Source organism: Engystomops pustulosus, chromosome 1 (assembly GCF_040894005.1).
Source record: "Engystomops pustulosus chromosome 1, aEngPut4.maternal, whole genome shotgun sequence".
Taxonomy (NCBI): Eukaryota; Metazoa; Chordata; class Amphibia; order Anura; family Leptodactylidae; genus Engystomops; species Engystomops pustulosus.
In genome coordinates, this window is record NC_092411.1 from 165,133,933 (window position 1) to 165,158,689 (window position 24,757).

Below are 24,757 nucleotides of genomic sequence, written 5' to 3' on the forward strand. Positions count from 1 at the left end.
GGCCGATCGCTGGTGGAATATGGGGTGTGAGTCTCGCTGCACGCGTTGTCCATAAAAATAAAGCCTTTAACACACATCTTGGACTTTAATGTTACATTTTAGCACCAGGGGCAGCGCGCACCTATATACCTGTGTTTTTTGCACTTACTTTTCTATTGTTCAAAAGTAAATGGATGTCAGCACAAACACCATGTAAACTTCATGGTTGCGTAAATGTGATGTAGATACTTTTAAATCATGTTTTATGTTTACATTGCTTTTATGGTAACATTGAGTTTCCATTGCATCTGCGTTCACATCATGTTTGCATCATGTTATCATATTTGCTTTTACATGGCATCACTTTAGCTTTCACAACTCATTTGCAATGTAAACGGAATGTACTCACAATGTGAACGCTATTTCGTAACATTGCGATTATGTAAAAGCAGTGTCAATGTAATGTTCACAGAATATTAGCGTAATGTGTGTGAACATACAAAAAATGCCCCTGATTCTATGTGGGAGGTGTGTGTGAAAGGTCCTCTTTAAGTCGTAAAGTAATTAACAGAAGGATAGTATTATGTTACAAGGGGATTTGTGGAAACTTGAGGCCTGGGCTGACAAATGGAAGATATGTTTTAATGTGGATAAATATAAGATTATGCACTTGGATTGCAGATATGTTTTAAATGCTAAATTTCTTGGTAAAACTGGAATACCCCTTTAAGTACAGAAACAGGAAAGCAAATACTTGGATAGCAGTAGCTATGATTTTGGATGTAGACGAAATAAATAATAAAGATAATTAAATTCATTGCAAGTTTTTATAATATTCCATAATCCTCTCACATAAATTAGATTATGTATACACTTAAAGTGTAACCAAACTTTCGATTAATATTATTATCCATGTTAGAACTAAGCAAACAGGAGTGCATTTATAGTTTTAATAATTTATTTATGATGTGCATAACAGTGTATCCATTATTTTCAATTTTACAGAACACTACCAATATTTATTGCAAAAAGAGTTTGTACTAAATTTTACAATAAAAAATGTTTTATTGCTTTCATCGGTGTGACACATTCAAAAATAATTCAAAATGTTTGGTAACATTGATTTAATTTTGTTTTATTTACAAGGAAGCTTAATGTATAAAGCTGCGTCTCCTGATGAAGAAGCCTTAGTGACTGCAGCTAGAAATTTTGGATTTGTTTTTCATTCACGTACTCAAGACTCAATTACAGTTATTGAACTTGGTGAGGAGAGAACCTATGAAATTTTGGCACTTTTGGACTTTAGCTCTAGTCGCAAGAGGATGTCTATCTTGGGTAAATACATTTTATACATTTTAAATTGCTATCAAACATCAAAAGTGTGTGCATATGCACAAAGTGCCATTGGCAGGATCGAGCTGTTACATTGACAGCCCGATCCTGTCCTGTGATAGAGGGCTGATACAATCAGACTGCTGTCCCAGCAGCCCCCCAAGTGCTGTGCCTGTAAAGGGATCCTGTTATTTCACTGGGATTCCCTTAGCAGAGGATTGAGATGCATGCAGGGAAGATATGTTGTCTGTATACAGTTGACTGATAAAAGTGATCTTATGGGATGTTACAATTAGATTAATGTGATAGGTATGTGATAGGTATAAAAGTACAGCAGGGGACACATAAAAATTACAAAAATATAAATTCAATTTAAAAAAAAGGAAAAAAATTAAATTATAAAAAATCTTCCCCTGTAGCCATATACTGGACTGCTGTAGCCTGTAAATTCACATATATTGTAAGACTTACGCACACTGTAGCTGCATACATTACATATAACTGCTGTCCCTGTAGCTGTACATATTACAGCACTAGGCTGACTTTTCATTAGTGTTCAAGCTGTTTTTTCGCAGATAACTTACACCTAAATGGAAGGGGGGGCTGCTGTCCTGGGGGATAAGGTCCTAGCAGGGGGGGCAGAGTATTTAAACTAGGATTAGGGAAGAAGGACACCAAAGAAACTAAAGGGGTATATACGTTAGAGAGGGGACAGTGTCTGGTGGGTTGTTAAGTGGACGGTGAATGGTGGAGTAATTCAATGGATAAAGAGATCCCCAAGTTACAAAGATAGGATGTAAGTGACAATAAAATTACTAAAATTCAAATTAAAATAACTATGGAATATTAATGTGTATGTTCACAAATGGCAGAACTATCGCAAGCAAAAGGGGAGAGAGTTTGAGGCTGTGGTATTAGAGGAACAGTTAGATGTAGTTGGTGTAATAGAGACATGCTACATGCATCACGTGATTGAGGTCATTATTTAAGGTTTTACACTCTTTCGGAAAGACAGGGCTAATAGGAAAGGAGATGTTGTATGTCTGTATGTCAGAAAAGACCTGAAAGTGATTATTAATGAGACACTGGTCAATGAAGAGTGTGAAGAGGCAGAAACTTTGTCCACAGTGGCAGCCAAGGTTGAAGCGGCAGTCTCAGAGTCGGGCACAAGCAGGCAGTCAAGGCAGGCGGCAGAGGTCAGAGGTCGGGTCCGGGGTCATCAACAGAAGATGAAGCGGAGCAGGATGTGAAACAGGAACAAGGACGGGAACAACACTAGGAAGCTATCTATTATCACAATAGCTCATAGATCCAGCGAGGGTAGATGGGAGCAGCTGGTCTTTATGGGAAACCCGGAAGTGCCAGTGCTTGCCCTTTAAATTTTCGAGTGCCGGCGCGCGCCCTAGGGAGCAGGGAAGCAATTGCAGCCCACCCGGGACTGGAGTGTCGAGAGGGGAGTGCAGGCCATGGGATGGAGCAGCACCACGGAGCAAGGGTGTGCCTGCGATCCGAGGCATGGATTGCAGGCACACCCATGACAATGGGTTACACCCCAGAGTTCTTAAAGAACTCAGTTCTGTTATTACTGTGCCACTGTCCAAAATCTTGAGAGATTCCCTAATGACTGGTACAGTGCCAAGTGACTGGCACATGGCAAATGTGGTGCCAATATTTAAAAAGGGCTCTAGAACTTCTTGAAGCAATTATGCAATAGTGGTTTGGAATCATTTGGAACTGGATTAAAAACTGGCTGAAGGATCATATCCAGAGAGTTGTGGTCAACCAGTTCTCGTGGTGTACCCCAGGGTTCTTTGCTCAGACGCCTACTATATAATTCATTTATTAAAGATGGAGGAACTAATAGCACTGCGTCTATTTTTGCACATGACACCAAGTTGTATAGTGAATACAGGAAGTTGTTCATAGGCTTGAGGGTATCTTGGAAAAAGTGTTTGGTCATCCACTTGGGAAATTGTAGATAACTGTAAAATTATGCACCTGGGGGCTAATAACTCACATGCAACATATGTCTTTGGGGGAATAAATCTGGGAGGATCTCTTGTTGTGAAAGACCTTGGTGTACTAGTAGATTGTAGATTAAATAACAGCATGCAATGTCTAAAGGCAGCAAGATCTTGTCATGTATCAAAAGTGGTAAGGACTCTCGGGATAGGGATTACAACTGTACAAGACATTGGTTCGGCCTCACCTTGAATATGAGGTCCAGATCTTGGACCCAGTCCATAAAAAGGAGGCCCTGGAGCTGGAGAGGGTACAAGGAAGAGCCACAAAAATGATATCGGGTCACAACAAGATTTATTTCGTCTTGAAAAGAGATAACAAAGAGGGGGCACAATAAATTTCTTTATAAATATATGAATGGTCAATACAAAACATATGGTGGAAAGTTGTTCCAGGTTATATCAAATAGTGCAAGGGGGCACTGTCTGCATCTAGAGAAAACAAAGTTTAATCACTAGAGTTGACCAGACTTTTTTACTGTATGAACTAACTATTTGCTGTATCACACTCACAGTGTCGGCTGTGTATACATGTGTATTGATTTGGTGTTCATGCTTGTGGAATGAATTTAGGTATTCATTCTACTGGCCAATACTCAACCAGGTGCAGAAGAATTACTCCACCGGCTTAGCTAAGCAGCATTTCCTATCCTATATTATTCCCCATTTTACTGCCTTGAATGCTACATAATTATTTGCTGTGCACCACTTGTGAACATTATCACCAAGTGGTGTGAAACAAGTACTGTACATTATTAAGTATTAACTATTTTGTATTTACATTATGTCTTCAACATTTCTTCCATCCTGAGGTTTTCAGAGCCATTGGCTGGTTCCTAACGATTGTAATCACAGATCAAGACTATAAATATAAGCCCTTTCTGCAGATCTGGGTCGGTTTGTAATTTTTCTTTTGCTGCAAGTCATGGTGTTAAAATGCTCGTTCCTGTCACCTCAGAGACAGGTTCTCAAATGCAGAAATGTTGACAGTGCCATCGCCAAAGACTTCAAGAAGACTGTTGACAGTTAAATGACAAACCCTGAGGCCATTTGAGCAGAGCCCCCACAATATATAGCAGTATATACCGTGTCAGGCTGGGGTACCTGGGGCCCACCTAACTACTTGCCACATCACACTCAGTTTCCTCTGGCAACTGGCTCTCATCCTCATATTAAGGATAGGTATAATCCAATCCCTCCAGCCTGGTACTAAGATGTGAAGAAGTTAGTGAAAGACATGAAGACAGCTAATGTGACAGCCTATGGGCCGCTCCACTAGTCCTCATCATGAAAAAGGATGGTAATATCTATTTCTTTGTTGACTATTGAAAAATCAATAGCATCATTCACAAAGCTACAAAACCAGAGAATAAAGAATATTCAAGTCTAACAGATTAATTCTTTATTGCAAACAGTATCTTTAAAAATTACAAAAGTTTAAAAACATCAAGAATAGGACTCCAAAAAGAAAATATTACCATCAGACCAAAAGAACAACCAAGAGTAAATATATATATATAAGTGCATTGTGCATTAGGTTTTAACTGGGTCGACATAGCCATAGGTAAACTGTCAATTGACACAATTACAATTTAGCACAAAATCTATGTTTGCAAATATTTCTGTTATCTGAAGTGACATAATGGCTATTTGCACCTACCCATCCGTGAAGTTCCCGGGTTCTAGGTTGTGGTCAATCTCCCCAATGCGCGTTTCGCATTACCACCGCTTCCTCAGGGGGCACCATACTAACTAAGTTTCTCCTCACCATATGTTGAGCTCCTACTATTAACTCCTCCCATCAATTTCTCATTCCACCAATGGGAAAATAATCAACTCTGTTTGCCCCATTTCCTGGCAGGGATCTAATACTCCTAACCAGGTCATGTATTGGCTAACCAGGTCCTGTTTTAGGGTTAAAACAAGACAGCCCGGGTCTTCGGAAGACCCAAGGCTGTCATAGCAATGGATATCCGCTCCCTGATGATGTGACAGGGAGAGACTATCTTTTTAAGGCCGCTGACAGATTTGGTGTTACAGCGATCTGTGTTACCGGTAAGTTTTTACCGGTACTTACTTGTCATTTTTTTCAATAAGTTGCAGTTGATCCAACTAGGCAATATGCAGCAAAGTGCCTCTTTAGTGACATACAAGTTAGCCCTTTTCCACAGCACAGGGGCTACCTTGCTGATCGGTGGGGATCTGAGCGATGGGACCCCCACAGATCGAAAGAATTGACTCCATAGTACCCCTGTCATAGCCTAAGATGAAGAGAGCAGGTGGTCACCAATGGGTCGGCTACTTTATTCATCTCGATGGTGTTGACGGAGATTACCGAGCACAGCACTATCGTGTGAATAGGGGCTGACTTTTATTTCACTGGAGAACCTCTTTAAAGAAAAATTTGAGAAATTTTTTACACAAATAAAATAAAATTGTGTAAAAATAAGCTATTTGGAAAAAAAATTTTTTAACAATAAGCTAAATTATTTTTAAAAAACTTAAAATACAAAACCCATTTTTTGAAGAGTAATTTACTTGTTTAGTGATGAGGGGACCAAAAATTCATATTTAATTGCAATAAGAGAAAGGTCCAGATTTTTCCAATAGCCACTAGTGGCAATTAATGGGTGACCACCACACTGGATTGGTGTTACAAAGATAAAATAATATCCTTGATTCCACCACTGGAGCTCATGATAGAAAAATAAGAGAATACACTAATGCTGAAGTTCCCATCTGACATTGAGGGCTCTGTGTGCGCTTACAGATGACTATGCTGTATACACTCACTGGCCACTTTGCTGGAAGCATTCCTCAGATATTTTGGTCCATATTGACATGATGGCATCACACATTTGCCGCAGATTTGTCGGCTGCACATCCATGATGTGAATCTCCCGTTCCACCACATCCCAAAGATACTCTATTGGATTGAGATCTGGTGACTGTGGAGGCCATTTGAGTACAGTGAACTCATTGTCATGTTCAAGAAACCAGTCTGAGATGATTCCAGCTTTATGACATGGTGCATTATCCTGCTGAAAGTAGCCATCAGATGTTGGGTACATTGTGGTCATAAAGGGATGGACATGGTCAGCAACAATACTCAGGTAGGCTGTGGCGTTGCAATGAGGCTCAATTGGTACCAAGGGGCCCAAGGATTGCCAAGAAAATATTCCCCACACCATGACACCACCACCACCAGCCTGAACCGTTGATACACGGCAGGATGGATCCATGCTTTCATGTTGTTGACGCCAAATTCTGACCCTACCATCCGAATGTCGCAGTAGAAATCGAGACTCATCAGACCAGGGAACGTTTTTCCAATCTTCTACTGTCCAATTTCGATGAGCTTGTGCAAATTGTAGCCTCAGTTTCCTGTTCTTAGCTGAAAGGAGTGGCACCCGGTATGGTCTTCTGCTGCTGTAGGCCATGTGCCTCAAAGTTTGACGTACTGTGCGTTCAGAGATGCTCTTCTGCCTACCTTGGTTGTAACGGGTGGCGATTTGAGTCACTGTTGCCTTTCTATCAGCTCGAACCAGTCTGCCCATTCTCCTCTGACCTCTGGCATCAACAAGGCATTTCCGCCCACAGAACTGCCGCTCACTGGATGTTTTTTCTTTTTCGGACCATTCTCTGTAAACCCTAGAGATGGTTGTGCGTGAAAATCCCAGTAGATCAGCAGTTTCTGAAATACTCAGAGCAGCCCTTCTGGCATCAACAACCATGCCACGTTCAAAGGCACTCAAATCACCTTTCTTCCCCATACTGATGCTCGGTTTAAACTGCAGGAGATTGTCTTGACCATGTCTACATGCCTAAATGCACCATGTGATTGGCTGATTAGAAATTAAGTGTTAACGAGCAGTTGGAAAGGTGTACCTAATAAAGTGGCCGGTGAGTGTATATCATTATATAATGCTTTTTCACTCTCTGTATTGTGGATACAGCTCACTTGTGTGGCGTCGTAGAAACCAAAAACGATACATATGATAAACATCAGAACTTCAGAACTTTTTGTATATTTACTGATGAATATGATGAAACAGCACAGAAAATGGCAAGCAAACATTTGATCAATGTATTACTGAATGCTATTCACTGACTGGAACAACTTTAATAACAGGGTATTACTGGATGTGATTCAGGGAAGAATGTGCAACATCCCCCCCCCGGGGCCCAGCCCTTGAGGTGAGGCCTGGAGACAGCCGGGGCCCGCGGTACCGGAGTGGCTGGCGGTTGCGGCCTAAGCACGCTATTGTCACGGTGCTTGGTACGGGGGGAACCGGAGGGCTGTCCTACAGCCGGGCAGGTCTCCAGCAGGGTGGTGTTGGCAAGAAATGATGAGGGAGAGGCTGCTATAGCGGATCTCCCTGGGGCAACCCCTTGATGTCCCGAGTGTGAGTCTCTGGGTGATGGACAGGGTGCCGGTGATGAAGGCAGCCGTATTAGCAGGGACCAGACGGAGACAGAAGTTGGAGAAAACAACTTACAGTTCTTTATTTGAACCGGCAGGAACCGCAGCAACAGGTAGATGGAGTGCTGAGATGTAAGTTGGAGGGAGCCTCAGGAGATAGTTCACCAGCCTGGATGTAGAGGGCAGGCTGGGAAGGCAGCTGTGTCCTGGTAGGAAGCTTCAGCTTGTCCTGTAGGGCTTCAGGTATCACCTTTAAAGGTAAGATGATACCCCTTTTCCTCACTACACTAACTCTAGTCTTAGACTCCACTCTTCAGAGGCAGGGGCTAGGCTCTTCCTGCTCTGGTATGGGCTAGACAGAGATTGCTCACTCACTCACTGATCTCTAGGATTCTCCTACACTGGAATCTCTCTGAGTGTTCTCCTCTCTTGAGAGAGACTTCTCTAGAACATTCCTGGCCAAGGGTTTTATTACTTCCCCTTGGTCAGGTGGTGGCTGCTCCTCCAATCACATCTCAGCTTACAGAGCACAGGATGTAACACAGATCATTGGACAATAGCATCTTGCATTATACAAAATACTTAACTTCTGCCTTGCCAGGCAGGATTCACCACTGCAATATCCCCTATGTCCTATAAGGACCATGTAGTGTGATGTGATTACATGCAGGTGGGACGTATTCGCAAACACTCCCTCGCCATTGCATCGGCGAGGGTGTTGCAAATGCAAATAAGTTTTCCAAGGTGTTAAATCGAAAACAATACCTCCTTTTGCTACCTTGAAAGGCAGCCCCCTTAACATCAAGTATGACCTTCAAGAAGTCTAAAAACATGATGTGGGATTAAGCCAAACCAGTATATCTATTCCATAAGGAACAGACTCCCAACTGTAGACAGAACTGTTTCGACCTGGTTCGGTCTCCTCAGTACAGCGTAGGGAACTGATTTGGCTATGTGAGAGGCTGTATTATTTTCCATTTAACACCTTGGAAAACTTATTTGCATTTTTCCCAGAATTCCCTGGTGGAGCATCTATGGCTTTAAGTCTCCACACGCCGTTAAGGTGGCCTTGATTGGCAATGTCTCCTTAAGGAGAAGACCTACTGTCTGGATGTGATTCACTGACAGTAGAAACTGTACAATACAGTTATTACTGGACTCTATTCAATGACATGAGCAAGTTTACAATCTAGGTGTTACAAAACTCTATTCACTAACAACAGCGCCTTTATGGCCTATGTATGAGTATCCGCTATTCACTCTCAACTGCACCTTTAAAATCTGTGCACGAAATTTACTGACAGGATCAAATTTGCCAGAAAGATATTACTGGATGTGATAAACTGACAAACTGATAAACTGATCTACTGGGATTTTCACGCACAACCATCTCTGGGGTTTACAGAAAATGGTCCGAAAAAGAAAAAACATCCAGTGAGCGGCAGTTCTGTGGGCGGAAATGCCTTGTTGATGCCAGAGGTCAGAGGAGAATGGGCAGGCTGGTTCGAGCTGATAGAAAGGCAACAGTGACTCAAATCGCCACCCGTTACAACTAAGGTAGGCAGAAGAGCATCTCTGAACGCACAGTACGTCGAACTTTGAGGCAGATGGGCTACAGCAGCAGAAGACCACACCGGGTGCCACTCCTTTCAGCTAAGAACAGGAAACTGAGGCTACAATTTGCACATGCTCATCGAAATTGGACAGTAGAGGATTGGAAAAACGTTGCCTGGTCTGATGAATCTCTTTTTCTGCTGCGACTTTCGGATGGTAGGGTCAGAATTTGGCGTCAACAACATGAAAGCATGGATCCATCCTGCCTTGTATCAATGGTTCAGGCTGGTGGTGGTGTCATGGTGTGGGGAATATTTTCTTGGCACTCTTTGGGTTCCTTGGTACCAATTGAGCATCGTTGCAACGCCACAGCCTACCTGAGTATTGTTGCTGACCATGTCCATCCCTTTATGACCACAATGTACCCAACATCTGATGGCTACTTTCAGCAGGATAATGCGCCATGTCATAAAGCTGGAATCATCTCAGACTGGTTTCTTGAACATGACAATGAGTTCACTGTACTCAAATGGCCTCCACAGTCACCAGATCCCAATCCAATAGAGCATCTTTGGGATGTGGTAGAACGGGAGATTCGCATCATGGACATGCAGCCGACAAATCTGCGGCAACTGTGTGATGCCATCATGTCAATATGGACCAAAATCTCTGAGGAATGCTTTCAGCACCTTGTTGAATCTATGCCACGAAGAATTGAGCCAGTTCTGAACCCATTACTAGCATGGTGTACCTAATAAAGTGGCCAGTGAGTGTGTATATATATATATATATATATATATATATATATATATATATATATATATATATATATAGTTAGTGCCATGTGAGCACATTACCAACAACTCCACATTTATATACCAAAAAGACCAGATTTGTATCTGTATTATTTACTTATCTGTATTTTGTTTTACCTCTACATTCCTCGTGTCTGGCCGCTGTTTTCCCCAATAACAACCTTCTTCTACTAACTACCTCTCTTATCTATATATTATAAATATAACTCATCCCTATAACCATCTACCCCCCCCCCCAAAAAAAAAAAAAAACCCTGTTCCTTGCTCCCTTCTACCTCTGGACATTTTACATGAAATCACATCTGACATTGTCACAATTTTACAGTCATACTGTCAAATCTTTGCTTCCTTCTTACGCTTCTTTTGTACATCGTAAGCCTTGAAGAATTATTTGGGATTCTTTTTGGAGTGTTGCCCATATCTCACACTCTATCGCTTATATTTCTCTATACCATTTTTTTGTAAATATTCTATACTCTTCACCCCCTGTTTATTAATCAGGGCTTTATAAATTTTAGCCATTTTCAATTTAGAGGAGAGGGCATCATACAACCTTTTTATTAATGGGGGGGGGGGATTCTACAATAACATAATTGTAAGGGTCTTTATTAAATGTCCCTCTTAGTTGCAGATATCCATACCACATATCCCCCTCCAAGCCAAATTCCTTCTTAAAGGGGTATTCTCGTCTGGGAATTCACATTCAGTTTCATTAACCCCTTAACGCTCTGCGCCGTAGCTCTACGGCGCAGAGGTATAAGGAGTGTATGAAGAGGGCTCACGGGCTGAGTCCTCTTCATACAGAGGTGGGAGTTGTTGCATATTGCAGCAAACCCCCACCGCTAATAACCGCGGTCGGTGCTTGCACCGATCTCGGCTATTAACCCTTTCAACGCCGCCGGCAAAGTCGCCGGCGGCGTTTAAAAGACGGTGGCGTGCGGGCGCCGCCATCTTTATTACGATTGCCGCGCCCCCGAACGTCATCGGGGGGCGGCGATCGGTTGCCATGGTAGCCTCGGGTCTTCGTTTGACCCGAGACTATCTGGCATCTGCAGATTCGTTACAATGAGCCAGTGGCTCATTGTAATGAATGTGCTGCAAAAATGCCATATATTGCAATACAGAAGTATTGCAGTATATGGTAGGAACGATCTGACTATCTAGGGTTAATGTACCTAGATGGTCTAAAAAATAATGAAAAAAAAAAAGAAAAAAAAGTTTAAAAAATAAAAAAAATTTATAAAATATAAAAAATTCAAATCACCACCCTTTCCCTAGAACGGATATAAAACATAATAAACAGTAAAAATCACAAACATATTAGGTATTGCCGCGTCCCAAATGCCCGAACTATCAAAATATAAAAACGGTTACGGGCGGCGGTGACCTCCAAGGCGGGAAATGGCGCCCAAATGTCCGAAATGCGACTTTTACACCTTTTTACATAACATAAAAAATGAAATAAAAAATTATCAAAATGTCGCACAGACCTCAAAATGGTAGCAATGAAAACGTCGCCTCATTTCGCAAAAAATAACCCCTCACACATCTCCGTGCGTCAAAGTATGAAAAAGTTATTTTTTATTAACATCCAATTGAAGAAATGTTTACATAAGGCAAATGAATTTATTTAAATGTAAATGCCCAGATGAGAATACCCCTTTAAGTCTGGAGAAAGGCTTGATCTTCCCAGTCTCTACCATCTGTTGAACGTATCTTACCCCCTTACTGGCCCACCTTCTTTGATTTATTTCTGTGGAAACATTTAGTGCTTTAATTCCCCATAGCGGTGTAAACTCCACTTGTCCCACAAGTTGCCATCTTTTCTTAATTTCTCTCCAAATCATAAACATAATTTTGACTGTTTCGTTTAACCACCTTGTCCTACCATTACTCCCTTCCCTAACTTCCAAAATCTCCAATATATTGTATTCTATATTATTAACCCCCAAAGATGCTCTCAATAACTGACTATGAGGGGTCTTATCCCAGTTTAGAAAATATTGGGCCTGAGCTGCAATGTAATATGTTCTTATATCCAAATGGAGAGGAATTTTTAAAATCTCTAGCTTGATTCTTGGCTGTTTTCCACGCCATACCAGATCTCGGAACAAACTTTCTATTATTTTAAAAAACGTTCTTGGAATATATATATACGTGATGCATAGATCACATATAGCACTGCAGGAAGCATTACCATTTTTAGTAGCGCTAATCTGCCCATCATATTTAATGAGAGTGCCTTCCAGGTTTTTATTTTTTCCCTAAGCTTATGTATCAAAGTGATAACATTGAGTTTGATGTAGTCAGACACTTCCGTAAAGAAGTGTATCCCCAAGTATTTAATTGATCTTCCCCCCTCTATCATAATCACGTCTCTAGGCTTATTTCTTATCTCATCAAGAGGTATGTAAGCCATTTTTTTCCAATTTATACTTAGACCGGAGCACTGTCGAAATTCTTGAAAGACCTCAAAAGTATCATGCATCATGTATCATGTATCATGACTGCCTAAATTTAGCAGTAAGTCATCTGCATATAACAATATTTTTTTCCTCCCCATTCTCTTGCAAATACCCTCTATACCTGGGTCCTGACGTATCTTATTTGATAAAGGCTCGAGTGCAAGCGCAAAAAGTAATGGGGAGAGGGGGCATCCGTGGCGTGTCCCGCGGGTCAATGGAATGGCTCTTGAAGTTCTTCCATTGACTAATACCTTTGCGCTAGGATCTTTATATAAAAGTTTTAACCAGGCCAAAAAATTGGGTTCAAACCCCATATTTTCTAAGGTCAGCCAAGGTCTATTTTTTTTATTTTTTCCCGATATTATATTTATATCCTATACTTTCTGTTTTATACATTACCCTGATGTGTGATTTAGCTGCGTCCCAAACTAGTGCAGTACTTATGGTGCCCACATTAATACTAAAAAACTCTCTAATCTGTGCCGATAGTTTATCATAGTGATCCAATATCTCCACCGACAAAGGGGCAATCCTAAAATTGTAACTTATACATTTGTTATTTATCCCAACTTCCGTGATAAATGGGGCGTGATCTGAGATCCCTCTACTACCATAATTTATTTTACTAACGTATTGTAGTTCACTATCATTTGTGAATACCATATCAAGTCTTGAAAAGACCCCATGTGATTTCGAATACCATGAGAATTCCCGTACATCTGGGTGTTTAATCCTCCATATTTCGTGCCATCCCAACTCTTTAGTAATCATATTTAATCTAGATGTTCTATTATTCCTATTTACTCTTTTTGTGATTCTACATAAATCCCGTTCAATATCCATAATTGAATTAAAATCCCCCATCACCAATAGTGGAACGTCTCAAAAATTTAACATAAATTCTTGTAATTCAAATAATATGTGGGGAGCGGTGGGGGTATATAGATACAGGCAGTCCCCGGGTTACATACAAGATAGGGTCTGTAGGTTTGTTCTTAAGTTGAATTTGTATGTAAGTCGGAACTTTATATGTTATCATTGTAATCCTAGTCAGAACTTTTTTTTGATAACTGTTACAGCTGATCATTGTAGCCTAGGACTAAAGTACAATAAATTACCAATATCCAGAGGTCCGTTTGTAACTAGGGGCCTGTATTAGCAATAACCCATTTACTACCATTAATCACACAGTGTAGAAAAATATACCTGCCTTACTTATCATATTTCACTGCTATTTCTGAAAATTGTATCTGTTTATGGATGGCTATTAATACCCCTCTTGAATAAGATGAGTTGCAAGAATGATATATTGATCCAAACCATCTCTGTTTAACAGATGCCACATTCTCACGAGTTAAATGTGTCTCTTGAAGCATTATTATACCAGGTTTATTTCTGTTAATGTGATCGAAAACTTTAACTCTTTTAAGTCTGGTACCTAGACCCCGAACATCCCAGGATAATATTTTAATTTGTTCACTAAAACTCATCATTTGGATACCCTTCCACGTCTATACCTCCTGGATACACTTCTGCATAATAATCTTCCTGGGAGAAAGAAGCAACGAACCATCCACCCAAAAAAAAAAAAAAAACACCCAGCGCAGAGATAAATTGATTAAGAACCAAACCATCCTCTACACCTAGAATCATTCCCCCCCCCCCTAGAACCGCGGCCAGCACGCAAATATACACATTTTATGCAATCCTATCTTATTTTACATTTTTATTAAACCAATCATTGACCTTATCTGGTTCCTCAAAAACCACGGTTTGATTCTCCCAGACAACTCGTAACTTTGCGGGAAAAAACATAGAATATTGTACATTTTGATTGCGCAATTTGGCTTTAGCTTCCTGAAATCTGAAAAGAGTTTGATCCCACTTCCCTTAAACTTCAATTTGTCCTTCTGCCGTGCTTACTGTAGTATTTTATTCTTATCCCGAGACAAGAGCATTTTAAATCAACAAAATCCTAGGTTTCCCTTCCCTTGGGTGATATTCTGGAAGGAACTCTATGCGCCCTTTCTACAATCGTATCCATTTCAAAATTGTCCCTTCCAAAAGTATTGAATAACCAATCCTGTATAAATGCCACTGGATTCTCCCCCTCAACCTTCTCGGGGAAACCAACACTTCTAATATTTGAGGGCCGAGTTCTATTTTCTAAATCCAGGAGTTTGGTTTTATTATTTTTTGCTCTACTGTCTATTTATTTAACCTCTTTCTTTAAGGGGGTGAACTAAATCCTCCAATTCTGAAATTCTGGTTTCTGCATGCTCAATTCTAATAACATTTATTTGCATATCTCCTCTAATGGACACCATTTCTTCTTTCAATACCCCTATCTGGTTTGATAGGCCAGCTACTGCACTATTACATTTCAATATGGCCGCCATTATTTCATTCAGTGATGGGTAACTTTCTTTTACATTTCCCTGTGGCGATACTGGTACCTCTTTAGAGGTATTAAAAATTTCTGATTGCTCTACTATATCATCTGTTTGTGCTGTCTGCATTTGGCGCCATTTTCTTGTTTTCTCCTCCCCCTGTACCTGCTGATTAAGCTCTGCCGTCGACTCCCTACTACCTTTGTGTATCACTGTGTCTAATGTTTCCTTAGTGTTTTAACTTATGTCCTTTAGTCAGAACAATCCAATATCTCACATGAGCCAAATGCAGTTCTCCCTAAGGAATACCAGTTCCATGAATATTATAGGGAATTGACAATATCCTCTTATCCTGTAAGAAAAAGTTCCTTATCTTTTCACCATCTAGGAATCTAGGAGAATAATAGTGAGCAGAGCGAAAAGAAAGTTAGCACTTATCTCTCTTCGGCTGCCGCCATGTACCACAAGTTAGCCTCCCCGGGTTAAGCGTCGTACTGCACGGGATCCGCCATAGCAATTCCATCCCTTGCTCTCCGGTCCAGCTGTCCTTGCTCTCCGGACGACCAGGCTCCGGCTTGGAACACCCCCCCCGCCTCCGATACCGGATGCTCGAAGCCGCTCCTCTGCCTCAATGTGTCTCTGGCACGTCCGCCCTGCTTTCGGACCTTCGATTTTCGTTAGTCCTTAGGTGCGGCCTGCCTTAAAATATTCTCAGTCAGCTCGCATCCAGGGACACACCAAGTTCCCACAGCAGCCTTTTCTGCTCCGCTCACCAGCTACATACAAAACACGTGGACTCCTTTAGTGTTGCAAGCTAGCCACGGCTTCAGGAGAAAGAGAGAGAGCGGCGCAACGTCACATCCGCTCACATGCTCCTCCTCTCCTCTGCAATGACAGAAGCAACTTTACAATCAAGGTATTTCTTGATGCTATTCACTGACAGGATCAACTTTACAATCTAGGTATTACAAAACTCTATTCACTAACCAAATATTTGTAAATCAGAAAAAAATGCACTGAAAAACATAATTTAACTTCAAATCTTTATTTAATTCACCAAACACTATTAAAATATAGCCATCGGCAAAGAGAGCCAACAAGATTAAAATGGTGTGTGTTATAATCCTTATTCTCAATTAGCCCAAAGTATAATTATAATACAAAATATATTCTGTATATTAGAATATGTATTCTAATATATCACACTCCCCCCAGAGGAAGCATATTGTGAAACACGTGTTGGGGCTGGCTTGTGTGGTGTCCTATTTAGTGGTATGTCTTATCCCATTGTTTTTCTATGTATGAATTTTTGTGTAATTAATATTTGACAACTATACTCTGAGTGCTTAGGTATGTCCTGTTAGAATATATTTTGTACTATATTTATACTTTGGGCTAATTGAGAATAAGGATTATAACTAGAGATGAGCGAGCACTAAAATGCTCGGGTACTCGTTATTCGAGACGAACTTTTCCCGATGCTCGAGTGCTCGTCTCGAATAACGAGCACCATTGAAGTCAATGGGAGACTCGAGCATTTTTCAAGGGGACCAAGGCTCTGCACAGGGAAGCTTGGCCAAACACCTGGGAACCTCAGAAAAGGATGGAAACACCACGGAAATGGACAGGAATCAGCAGGGGCAGCATGCATGGATGCCTCTGAGGCTGCTTAATCGCACCATTATGCCAAAATTATGGGCAACAGCATGGCCATGACAGAGTGACCGAATGAGGCTAGATAGCATCTAAAACATCCAATAATTGACCCTGACACTATAGGGGCAGCGGCAGCAGTGGCAGGCTAGAGAGTGTCATGGCGACATACCCTAAATGGACTCAGGTTTCACCAAAGGAGGTAAAATGATTTCCTATGTGAACAAAAGGTTGACGGTATATTTAGTTGATAACACAGCATGGTGGCGACATAGTGACCAAGTTCCATAACGTATCTGGTGAAACACCCGAAAAATGAGCCTGACACAGCTCTTTTGATAAGGGGACGACATGTGGAGGCAGCCATGGAGACAACTTCCATGATTAAGAGCGACAGTATGGGGCATTCATATTGCGCTGCTATGATTGCAACTTCAGGTCTCCAGCATGGCGGCGACAGATGGGCCGAGTTCCACTATGTATCTGGTGAAACACCTGAAAATTCTGCCTGACACAGCTCGTTTGATAAGGGGATGATGTGCTGCATATCCTCTCGTGCTCCAGCGTCTGGGGTATAGAGAGTTGAAATGAGACATTGGTGGACGCTGTGGAGGATCGTGGAGGCAAAATGGACAGGAAACAGCAGGGGCAGCATGCATGGATGCCTCTGAGGCTGCCTAATCTTGGGATGGAGCTGGCGGTCCACTGCCAGACGAGCTTTCGCCTGTCCAAGCCCCTGTCTCTCGGCTCCTCCCCACCCAAAATGGGCCTGGGGGCCAGAAGCGTTTACTTTGAGAAAATTATAATTTTCAAATCAGGCCGGGTCGTTTGAATATTTCACCTAGGAATAATGGAATAGCATAGTGGTTCTATTTTTAATTGTTTTTACGGAAATGGTTCCATGATTAAGAGCGACAGTATAGGGCATCCATATTGCGCTGCTATGATTGCAACTTCAGGTCTCCAGCATGGCGGCGACAGATGGGCCGAGTTCCACTATGTATCTGGTGAAACACCTGAAAATTCTGCCTGACACAGCTCGTTTGATAAGGGGACGATGTATGGAGGCAGTGAACTAGTAGTAGATTAAAGGTGCTGCAGTTAAAACTATGTTAGTTGGATCTTGAGATGGAGCTGGCGCTCCGCTGCCAGGCGAGCTTTCGCCAATCCAAGCCCCTGTCTTATTAGAAATATTAGAAAGAGAGACAGTGTCTGGCTCAATGGCTGGGGCAGGCATTGTATTGATACCAAAACAGGGAAAGGACCCTCTGGATGCGGCCTCCTATCGCCCGATCTCACTGCTTAATACTGATGTAAAAATTTTGGCAAAGGTTTTGGCGATGAGACTGCAACGAGTGATTAAAGATATTATACATCAAGACCAAAATGGGTTTATCCCTGGCAGACGTACGGGAGACTGCATCCAGAGGATGTACTCAGTCATTGAAATGGGGGAGGGGGGGCTCCGCTCCATCCTGTCATTGGACGCGGTTAAGGCCTTTGACAGGGTGGAGTGGGGCTTCCTCTGGGAAACCCTTAAATGGTTTGGAGTGGGACCGGCGTTTATCAAATATATAAAATGTATGTATAGTGCCCCAGTAGCCAGGGTAAGAGCAGTAGGGAGAGAATCGGAGGCTTTCCCTTTATCATGCGGGACCAGGCAGGGGTGCCCCCTTTCCCCCCTCTTTTTTGCCATCTATATTGAACCATTGGCTATCCAAATCAGAAGTGAAGAGGGTATACAAGCGGGTGGATGCGGGGACCCCAAAGATAAAATTTGCCTATACGCGGATGACCTGGTTTTGTATTTGAGGAACTCCCCATCCTCGATCCCAAAAGCGATTCAGGTAATAGAGGAATTTGGTAGGCTATCGGGACTAGAAATTAATTGGGGTAAATCTGTTATGTTACCATTGGACCAGGAAACCAAGGAATGGGCTAGGGGGAGCTGTGGTATTTCGTGCAGAGAAAAATTCCGATACTTGGGGATTGAAGTCTCAGGGAATATTCAGGAGTTTGATAAATTGAACCTACAACCGCTGATTGGATTGGTAAGGGGAAAAATTAAATGTTGGAGTAAACTACCACTCTCCCAGGCCGATAGAATTGGGATCGTAAAAACGATTTTGTTACCCCAAGTGCTGTATACCTTGTCATCTTCCCCGGTATGGATAGAGGAATCCTATTTTAAGCTGATGGAATCCATCTTGAATGAGTTAATTTGGGGTCGAAGAAAAGTGAGAATAAAAATACAGTCTCTATATAGCCCAATAGGAGAAGGAGGGCTGGGGATCCCTTTTTTTAGAGGATATTTTTTGGCCTCACAAATAGCACGCCTAGCAAAATGGAAAGAAACACACTGGCTTAATAAGCTAGTGTATGGCTCAGAGGGCAAGGTGAGAACTATTTTTGAATTTTTGGAAAGTTATCTGGGGAAGGAGGAACCGTTTAATAAATGGGCACTATGCAAGGCAATAACCAAGGCTTGGAAGGTATTTAAAGAAATCCTAAACATCACAGGACTTATAGAAGAGTCACCCATTTGGTTCAATAAGAACCTGGGTGAAACGGACAAAGTACCTGACAGGACATTTTGGGAGAAACTTGGAGTGAGATATGTAGCACAAGTATGGAAGGACAATAAGACTAAACCTTTTAGTTCACTACAAGAGATATATGGGTTAAGAGAAAGTGATTGGCTACGATACTTGCAACTAGCACATGCACTAAAAGAGGATGCACATAAGGAAAGTATGCATATAGGAACACATGCGGGTTTAAACTTGGTGATGTTAGGAGGGGAAAATCGGAAATTGATTTCAAAATTATATAAACACATGGTGGTTGGTATGGCACAATTGGAGGGAAGCAAAGCAAAAAATAGATGGGAAAGAATGATTGGCCCCATTGGGGACGCAGACTGGGGCAGGATTCAGGAAGAATACAAAAAAAGGGTCAATGAATGTTAATCATAGGATAATACACTTTAAGTTGGTTCACCAAATATATTACACTCCACAAAGCCTATCCAAAATGGGGGTTAAGTCGAACTCCAGATGTTGGAAATGTGGTACTCTGGATGCAGATTTTTATCACTCTGTCTGGGGATGCCAATTAATACGGGAGTTTTGGGAAAAGGTATTTGGGAACATTAGTAGTGTTTTGGAGATTAAGCTGAATATGTCCTTGCAAATGGCTTTACTGGGATTAATAGAGAGTCAAGATATAGAAAGGAAATATGGTAAACTGATTCTCAGATTGATGAACCTGGCTGGTGTTTGTTTGGCACGCAATTGGGGATCAAAAACCCCCCCTACTTTGGAGGCATGGTTTAATCTTTCACTTTTGATTAAAAACTACGAAAGAAATATGTTTGGAAAAAACGGTGCCCCAGGGAAATGGGAAAGAATTTGGGCGAAATGGAATTAGTGAGATTTTTTCCCTTTTCTTTTTTTTTTCTAAATTGAGCCACATGTTACATTGTTACATTGTCATTTATACCGAGATGGCTTGCCGATCCTGATAATTTGTGGTAAAAGATATACTTATGTAAAACCTTTAATTCTGTATATAAGAGCCACATTGTTAAATTGAAACAAGAGGGCTCGCCGACTCGGATGGCATATATGGGAAGTAACTTGTGTAAACTTTGTATATAGTTGTAAGTCTTCCTTGTTTTTTATGTATAATGATAAATTTTTCTAATAAAGTTTAACTTTTTCAAAAAAAAAAAAAGGTGCTGCAGTTAAAACTATGTTAGTTGGATCTTGAGATGGAGCTGGCGCTCCGCTGCCAGGCGAGATTTCGCCAATCCAAGCCCCTGTCTCTAGGCTACTCCCCAAACAGCACTTCTAAGAACCTTTTGTATAAGATCAAGTGTAGTAGCGTTCTTATAAGTTTAGGATATGGCGGGTGAGGGGAATGTAAACAGATGCACAAGAAGCGCTGAAATAATATTGGTAAATGATAAAAGTTTGCCAGTATATTTTGTGGATTACACAGCAGGGTGGTGACAAAGTTAACAAGTTTGATGTGGAAGCCATGAAAACAACCCAAAATTCTGCCCGACACAGCTCGTTTGATAAGGGGACGATGTATGGAGGCAGTGAACTAGTAGTAGATTAAAGGTGCTGCAGTTAAAACTATGTTAGTTGGATCTTGAGATGGAGCTGGCGCTCCGCTGCCAGGCGAGCTTTCGCCAATCCAGGCCCCTGTCTCTAGGCTACTCCCCAAACAGCACTTCTAAGAACCTTTTGTATAAGATCAAGTGTAGTAGCGTTCTTATAAGTTTGGGATATGGCGGGTGAGGGGAACGTAAACAGATGCGCAAGAAGCGCTGAAATAATATCGGTAAATGATAAAAGTTTGCCAGTATATTTTGTGGATTACACAGCAGGGTGGCGACAAAGTTAACAAGTTTGATGTGGAATCCATGAAAACAACCCAAAATTCTGCCTGACACAGTTCGTTTGCTAAGGAGACAATGTATGGAGGCAGCTATATGGATGACTTTTGGAGGCAGCTATGGCGATGACGTGTGGAGGTAGCAATGGAGACAACGTGTGGAGCCAGCTAAAAAGACGACATGTGGAGGCTGCTATGGAGACAATTTAATTTGGATATTGCCTGTATGTGGCAGTCCAAAAAAGTTTTCAAACCAGAGGAGCAGGTAGGTGGTCCTCCAGAAAAATTAAATAGATTGAGTGCCTGTATGTGGCACTCCCAAAAATTGATTAAAACAGAGGACCGGGTAGGTGGCCCTCCAGAAAAATTAAATACATAGAGTACTATAGCTAGAGCCAGTTGGCCCTGGCAAAAAATAGCCAGTTTCCTATGCTTTAGTGTACAAAGAGGAGGAGAAGGAGGACAATGAGGAGGAGGAGTGCATACATTATTCAGGTTGAGCTTCTTTCACCTGGTGGAGAATGAAAATCCGGAGAAATCCAGGCTTTATTCATCTTGATAAGCGTCAGCCTGTCAGCGCTGTCAGTCGACAGGCGTGTACGCTTATCGGTGATGATGCCACCAGCTGCACTGAAAACCCGCTCGGACAACACGCTAGCGGCAGGGCAGGCAAGAACCTCCAAGGCGTACAGCGCCAGTTCGTGCCACATGTCCAGCTTTGAAACCCAGTAGTTGTAGGGAGCTGTGTGATCATTTAGGACGATGGTATGGTCAGCTACGTACTCCCTCACCATCTTTCTGTAAAGATCAGCCCTACTCTGCCGAGACTGGGGACAGGTGACAGTGTCTTGCTGGGGTGACATAAAACTGGCAAAGGCCTTGTAAAGCGTACCCCTGCCAGTGCTGGAAAAGCTGCCTGCTCGACTACTCTCCCTCGCTACTTGTCCCGCAGAAGTACACCCTCTGCCGCTAGCGCTGTCAGAAGGGAAATACTGTTTCAGCTTGTGCACCAGGGCCTGCTGGTATTCATGCATTCTCACACTCCTTTCCTCTCCAGGGATGAGAGTGGAAAGATTTTGCTTGTACCGTGGGTCCAGGAGAGTGAATACCCAGTAATCAGTGCTGGAATAAATTCTTTGAACGCGAGGGTCACGGGATAGGCAGCCTAGCATGAAATCTGCCATATGTGCCAGAGTCCCAACGCGCAAGAATTCACTCCCCTCACTGGCCTGACTGCCCATTTCCTCCTCCTCCAACTCCTCTTCTTCTGGATTTTGTGCTGTGCCTGATGACTTTGAGCTATAAAATGAAATAAAGGTAAAAAAAAAAAAGAAATCAGCAGACTGCCTAATTCTAATCAAACCCCTAATAAATTGTCCCACTTCGGTGTTTGAGGTGGATATGCGTGTCACTAAGAGCTAAACACAACGGTCGCAGATCTCCCAGCAAATTCCTCACAATATGGTACTAGCTGCACTACTAATGCCAGCAAGCCCAGCCACAAGCAAACAAAAAAAGGAAAATATAACGCTTTTTTAGGCCTAAGTAAGCCGTTGGGGTTCTCCTATGGCTATTTTGTAGCCTACACTGAAAGCACACTGCTTTGCAAGATGAGTTTGAGCTATAAAATGAAATAAAGGTATAAAAAAAAAAATCAGCAGACTCTGCCTAATTCTAATCAAACCCCTAATAAATTGTCCCACTTCGGTGTTTGAGGTGGATATGCGTGTCACTAAGAGCTAAACACAATGGTCGCAGGTCTCCCAGCAAATTCCTCACAATATGGTACTAGCTGCACTACTAATGCCAGCAAGCCCAGCCACAAGCAAACCAAAAAAAGGAAAATATAACGCTATTGTAGGCCTAAGTAAGCCGTTTGGGTTCTCCTATGGCTATTTTGTAGCCTACACAGAAAGCACATTGCTTTGCAAGATGAGTTTGAGCTATAAAATGAAATAAAGGTATAAAAACTAAATAAATCAGCAGACTGCCTAATTCTAATCAAACCCCTAATAAATTGTCCCACTTCGGTGTTTGAGGTGGATATGCGTGTCACTAAGAGCTAAACACAACGGTCGCAGGTCTCCCAGCAAATTCCTCACAATATGGTACTAGCTGCACTACTAATGCCAGCAAGCCCAGCCACAACCAAACCAAAAAAAGGAAAATATAACGCTATTGTAGACCTAAGTAAGCCGTTGGGGTTCTCCTATGGCTATTTTGTAGCCTACACTGAAAGCACATTGCTTTGCAAGATGAGTTTGAGCTATAAAATGAAATAAAGGTATAAAAACTAAATAAATCAGCAGACTGCCTAATTCTAATCAAACCCCTAATAAATTGTCCCACTTCGGTGTTTGAGGTGGATATGCGTGTCACTAAGAGCTAAACACAACGGTCGCAGGTCTCCCAGCAAATTCCTCACAATATGGTACTAGCTGCAGTACTAATGCCAGCAAGCCCAGCCACAAGCAAACAAAAAAAAGGAAAATATAACGCTATTGTAGGCCTAAGTAAGCCGTTGGGGTTCTCCTATGGCTATTTTGTAGCCTACACTGAAAGCACACTGCTTGGCAAGATGAGTTTGAGCTATAAAATGAAATAAAGGTAAAAAAAAAAAAAAAATCAGCAGACTCTGCCTAATTCTAATCAAACCCCTAATAAATTGTCCCACTTCGGTGTTTGAGGTGGATATGTGTGTCACTAAGAGCTAAACACAACGGTAGCAAGTCCCCCTGCAAATTCCTCACAATATGGTACTAGCTGCACTACTAGTGCCAGCAAGCCCAGCCACAAGCAAATTAAAAAAAAAAAATGTATAACGTTATTGTAGCCCTAAGAAGGGCTGTTGGGTTCTTGTAGAATCACTCCTGCCTAACATTATTCTAATAGAACACCCTAACGCTTTCCCTGACCAGCAGCAGCTCTCTCCCTAGCGGCATCCAGACAGAGAATGATCCGAGCAGCGCGGGCAGGGGCTAGTCTATTCCAGGGTCACCTGATCTGGCCAGCCAACCACTGCTATCGACGTGTAAGGGTACCACGTCATGCTGGGTGGAGTGCAGAGTCTCCTGGCTTATGATTGGCTCTGTTTCTGGCCGCCAAAAAGCAAAATGGCGGGAGATGCCATTTTCTCGAGCGGGCGAAGTATTCGTCCGAGCAACGAGCAGTTTCGAGTACGCTAATGCTTGAACGAGCATCAAGCTCGGACGAGTATGTTCGCTCATCTCTAATTATAACACACACCATTTTAATCTTGTTGGTTCTCTTTGCCAATGGCTACATTTTAATCATGTTTGGTGAATTAAATAAAGATTTGAAGTTAAATTATGCTTTTCGGTGCAATTTTTTCTGATTTACAAATTTTTGGTTATCATTAATTGTTTAAACGGGGGGTAAATTTGTTTATTTTTTGCCCTTACCACAAAACTCTATTCACTGACAACAGCACCTTTATGGCCTATGTTTTAGTATGTGCTATTCACTGTCAACTGCACCTGTATGATCTACATGTCAGTGCATGATATTTACTAGAGATGAGCGAACATACTCGTCCGAGCTTGATGCTCGTTCGAGCATTAGCGTACTCGAAACTGCTCGTTGCTCGGACGAGTATTTCGTCAGCTCGAGAAAATGGCATCTCCCGCCGTTTTGCTTTTTGGAAAAGGAAAATATAACACTACTGTAGGCCTAAGTAAGCCGTTGGGGTTCTCCTATGGCT

General features: G+C 41.9%; 1 protein-coding gene across 1 annotated transcript in view; it reads left to right on the forward strand.

The window, feature by feature from the left end:
- Window positions 1-24,757, forward strand: part of LOC140066215 (phospholipid-transporting ATPase IK-like) — a 1,118,040-nt gene that overhangs the window by 440,333 nt on the left and 652,950 nt on the right. Inside the window, exon 17 of the mRNA XM_072113746.1 lies at window positions 1,126-1,314. Within this exon, the coding sequence (XP_071969847.1) occupies window positions 1,126-1,314 (189 nt within the window). The remainder of the gene's footprint in view (window positions 1-1,125; window positions 1,315-24,757) is intronic.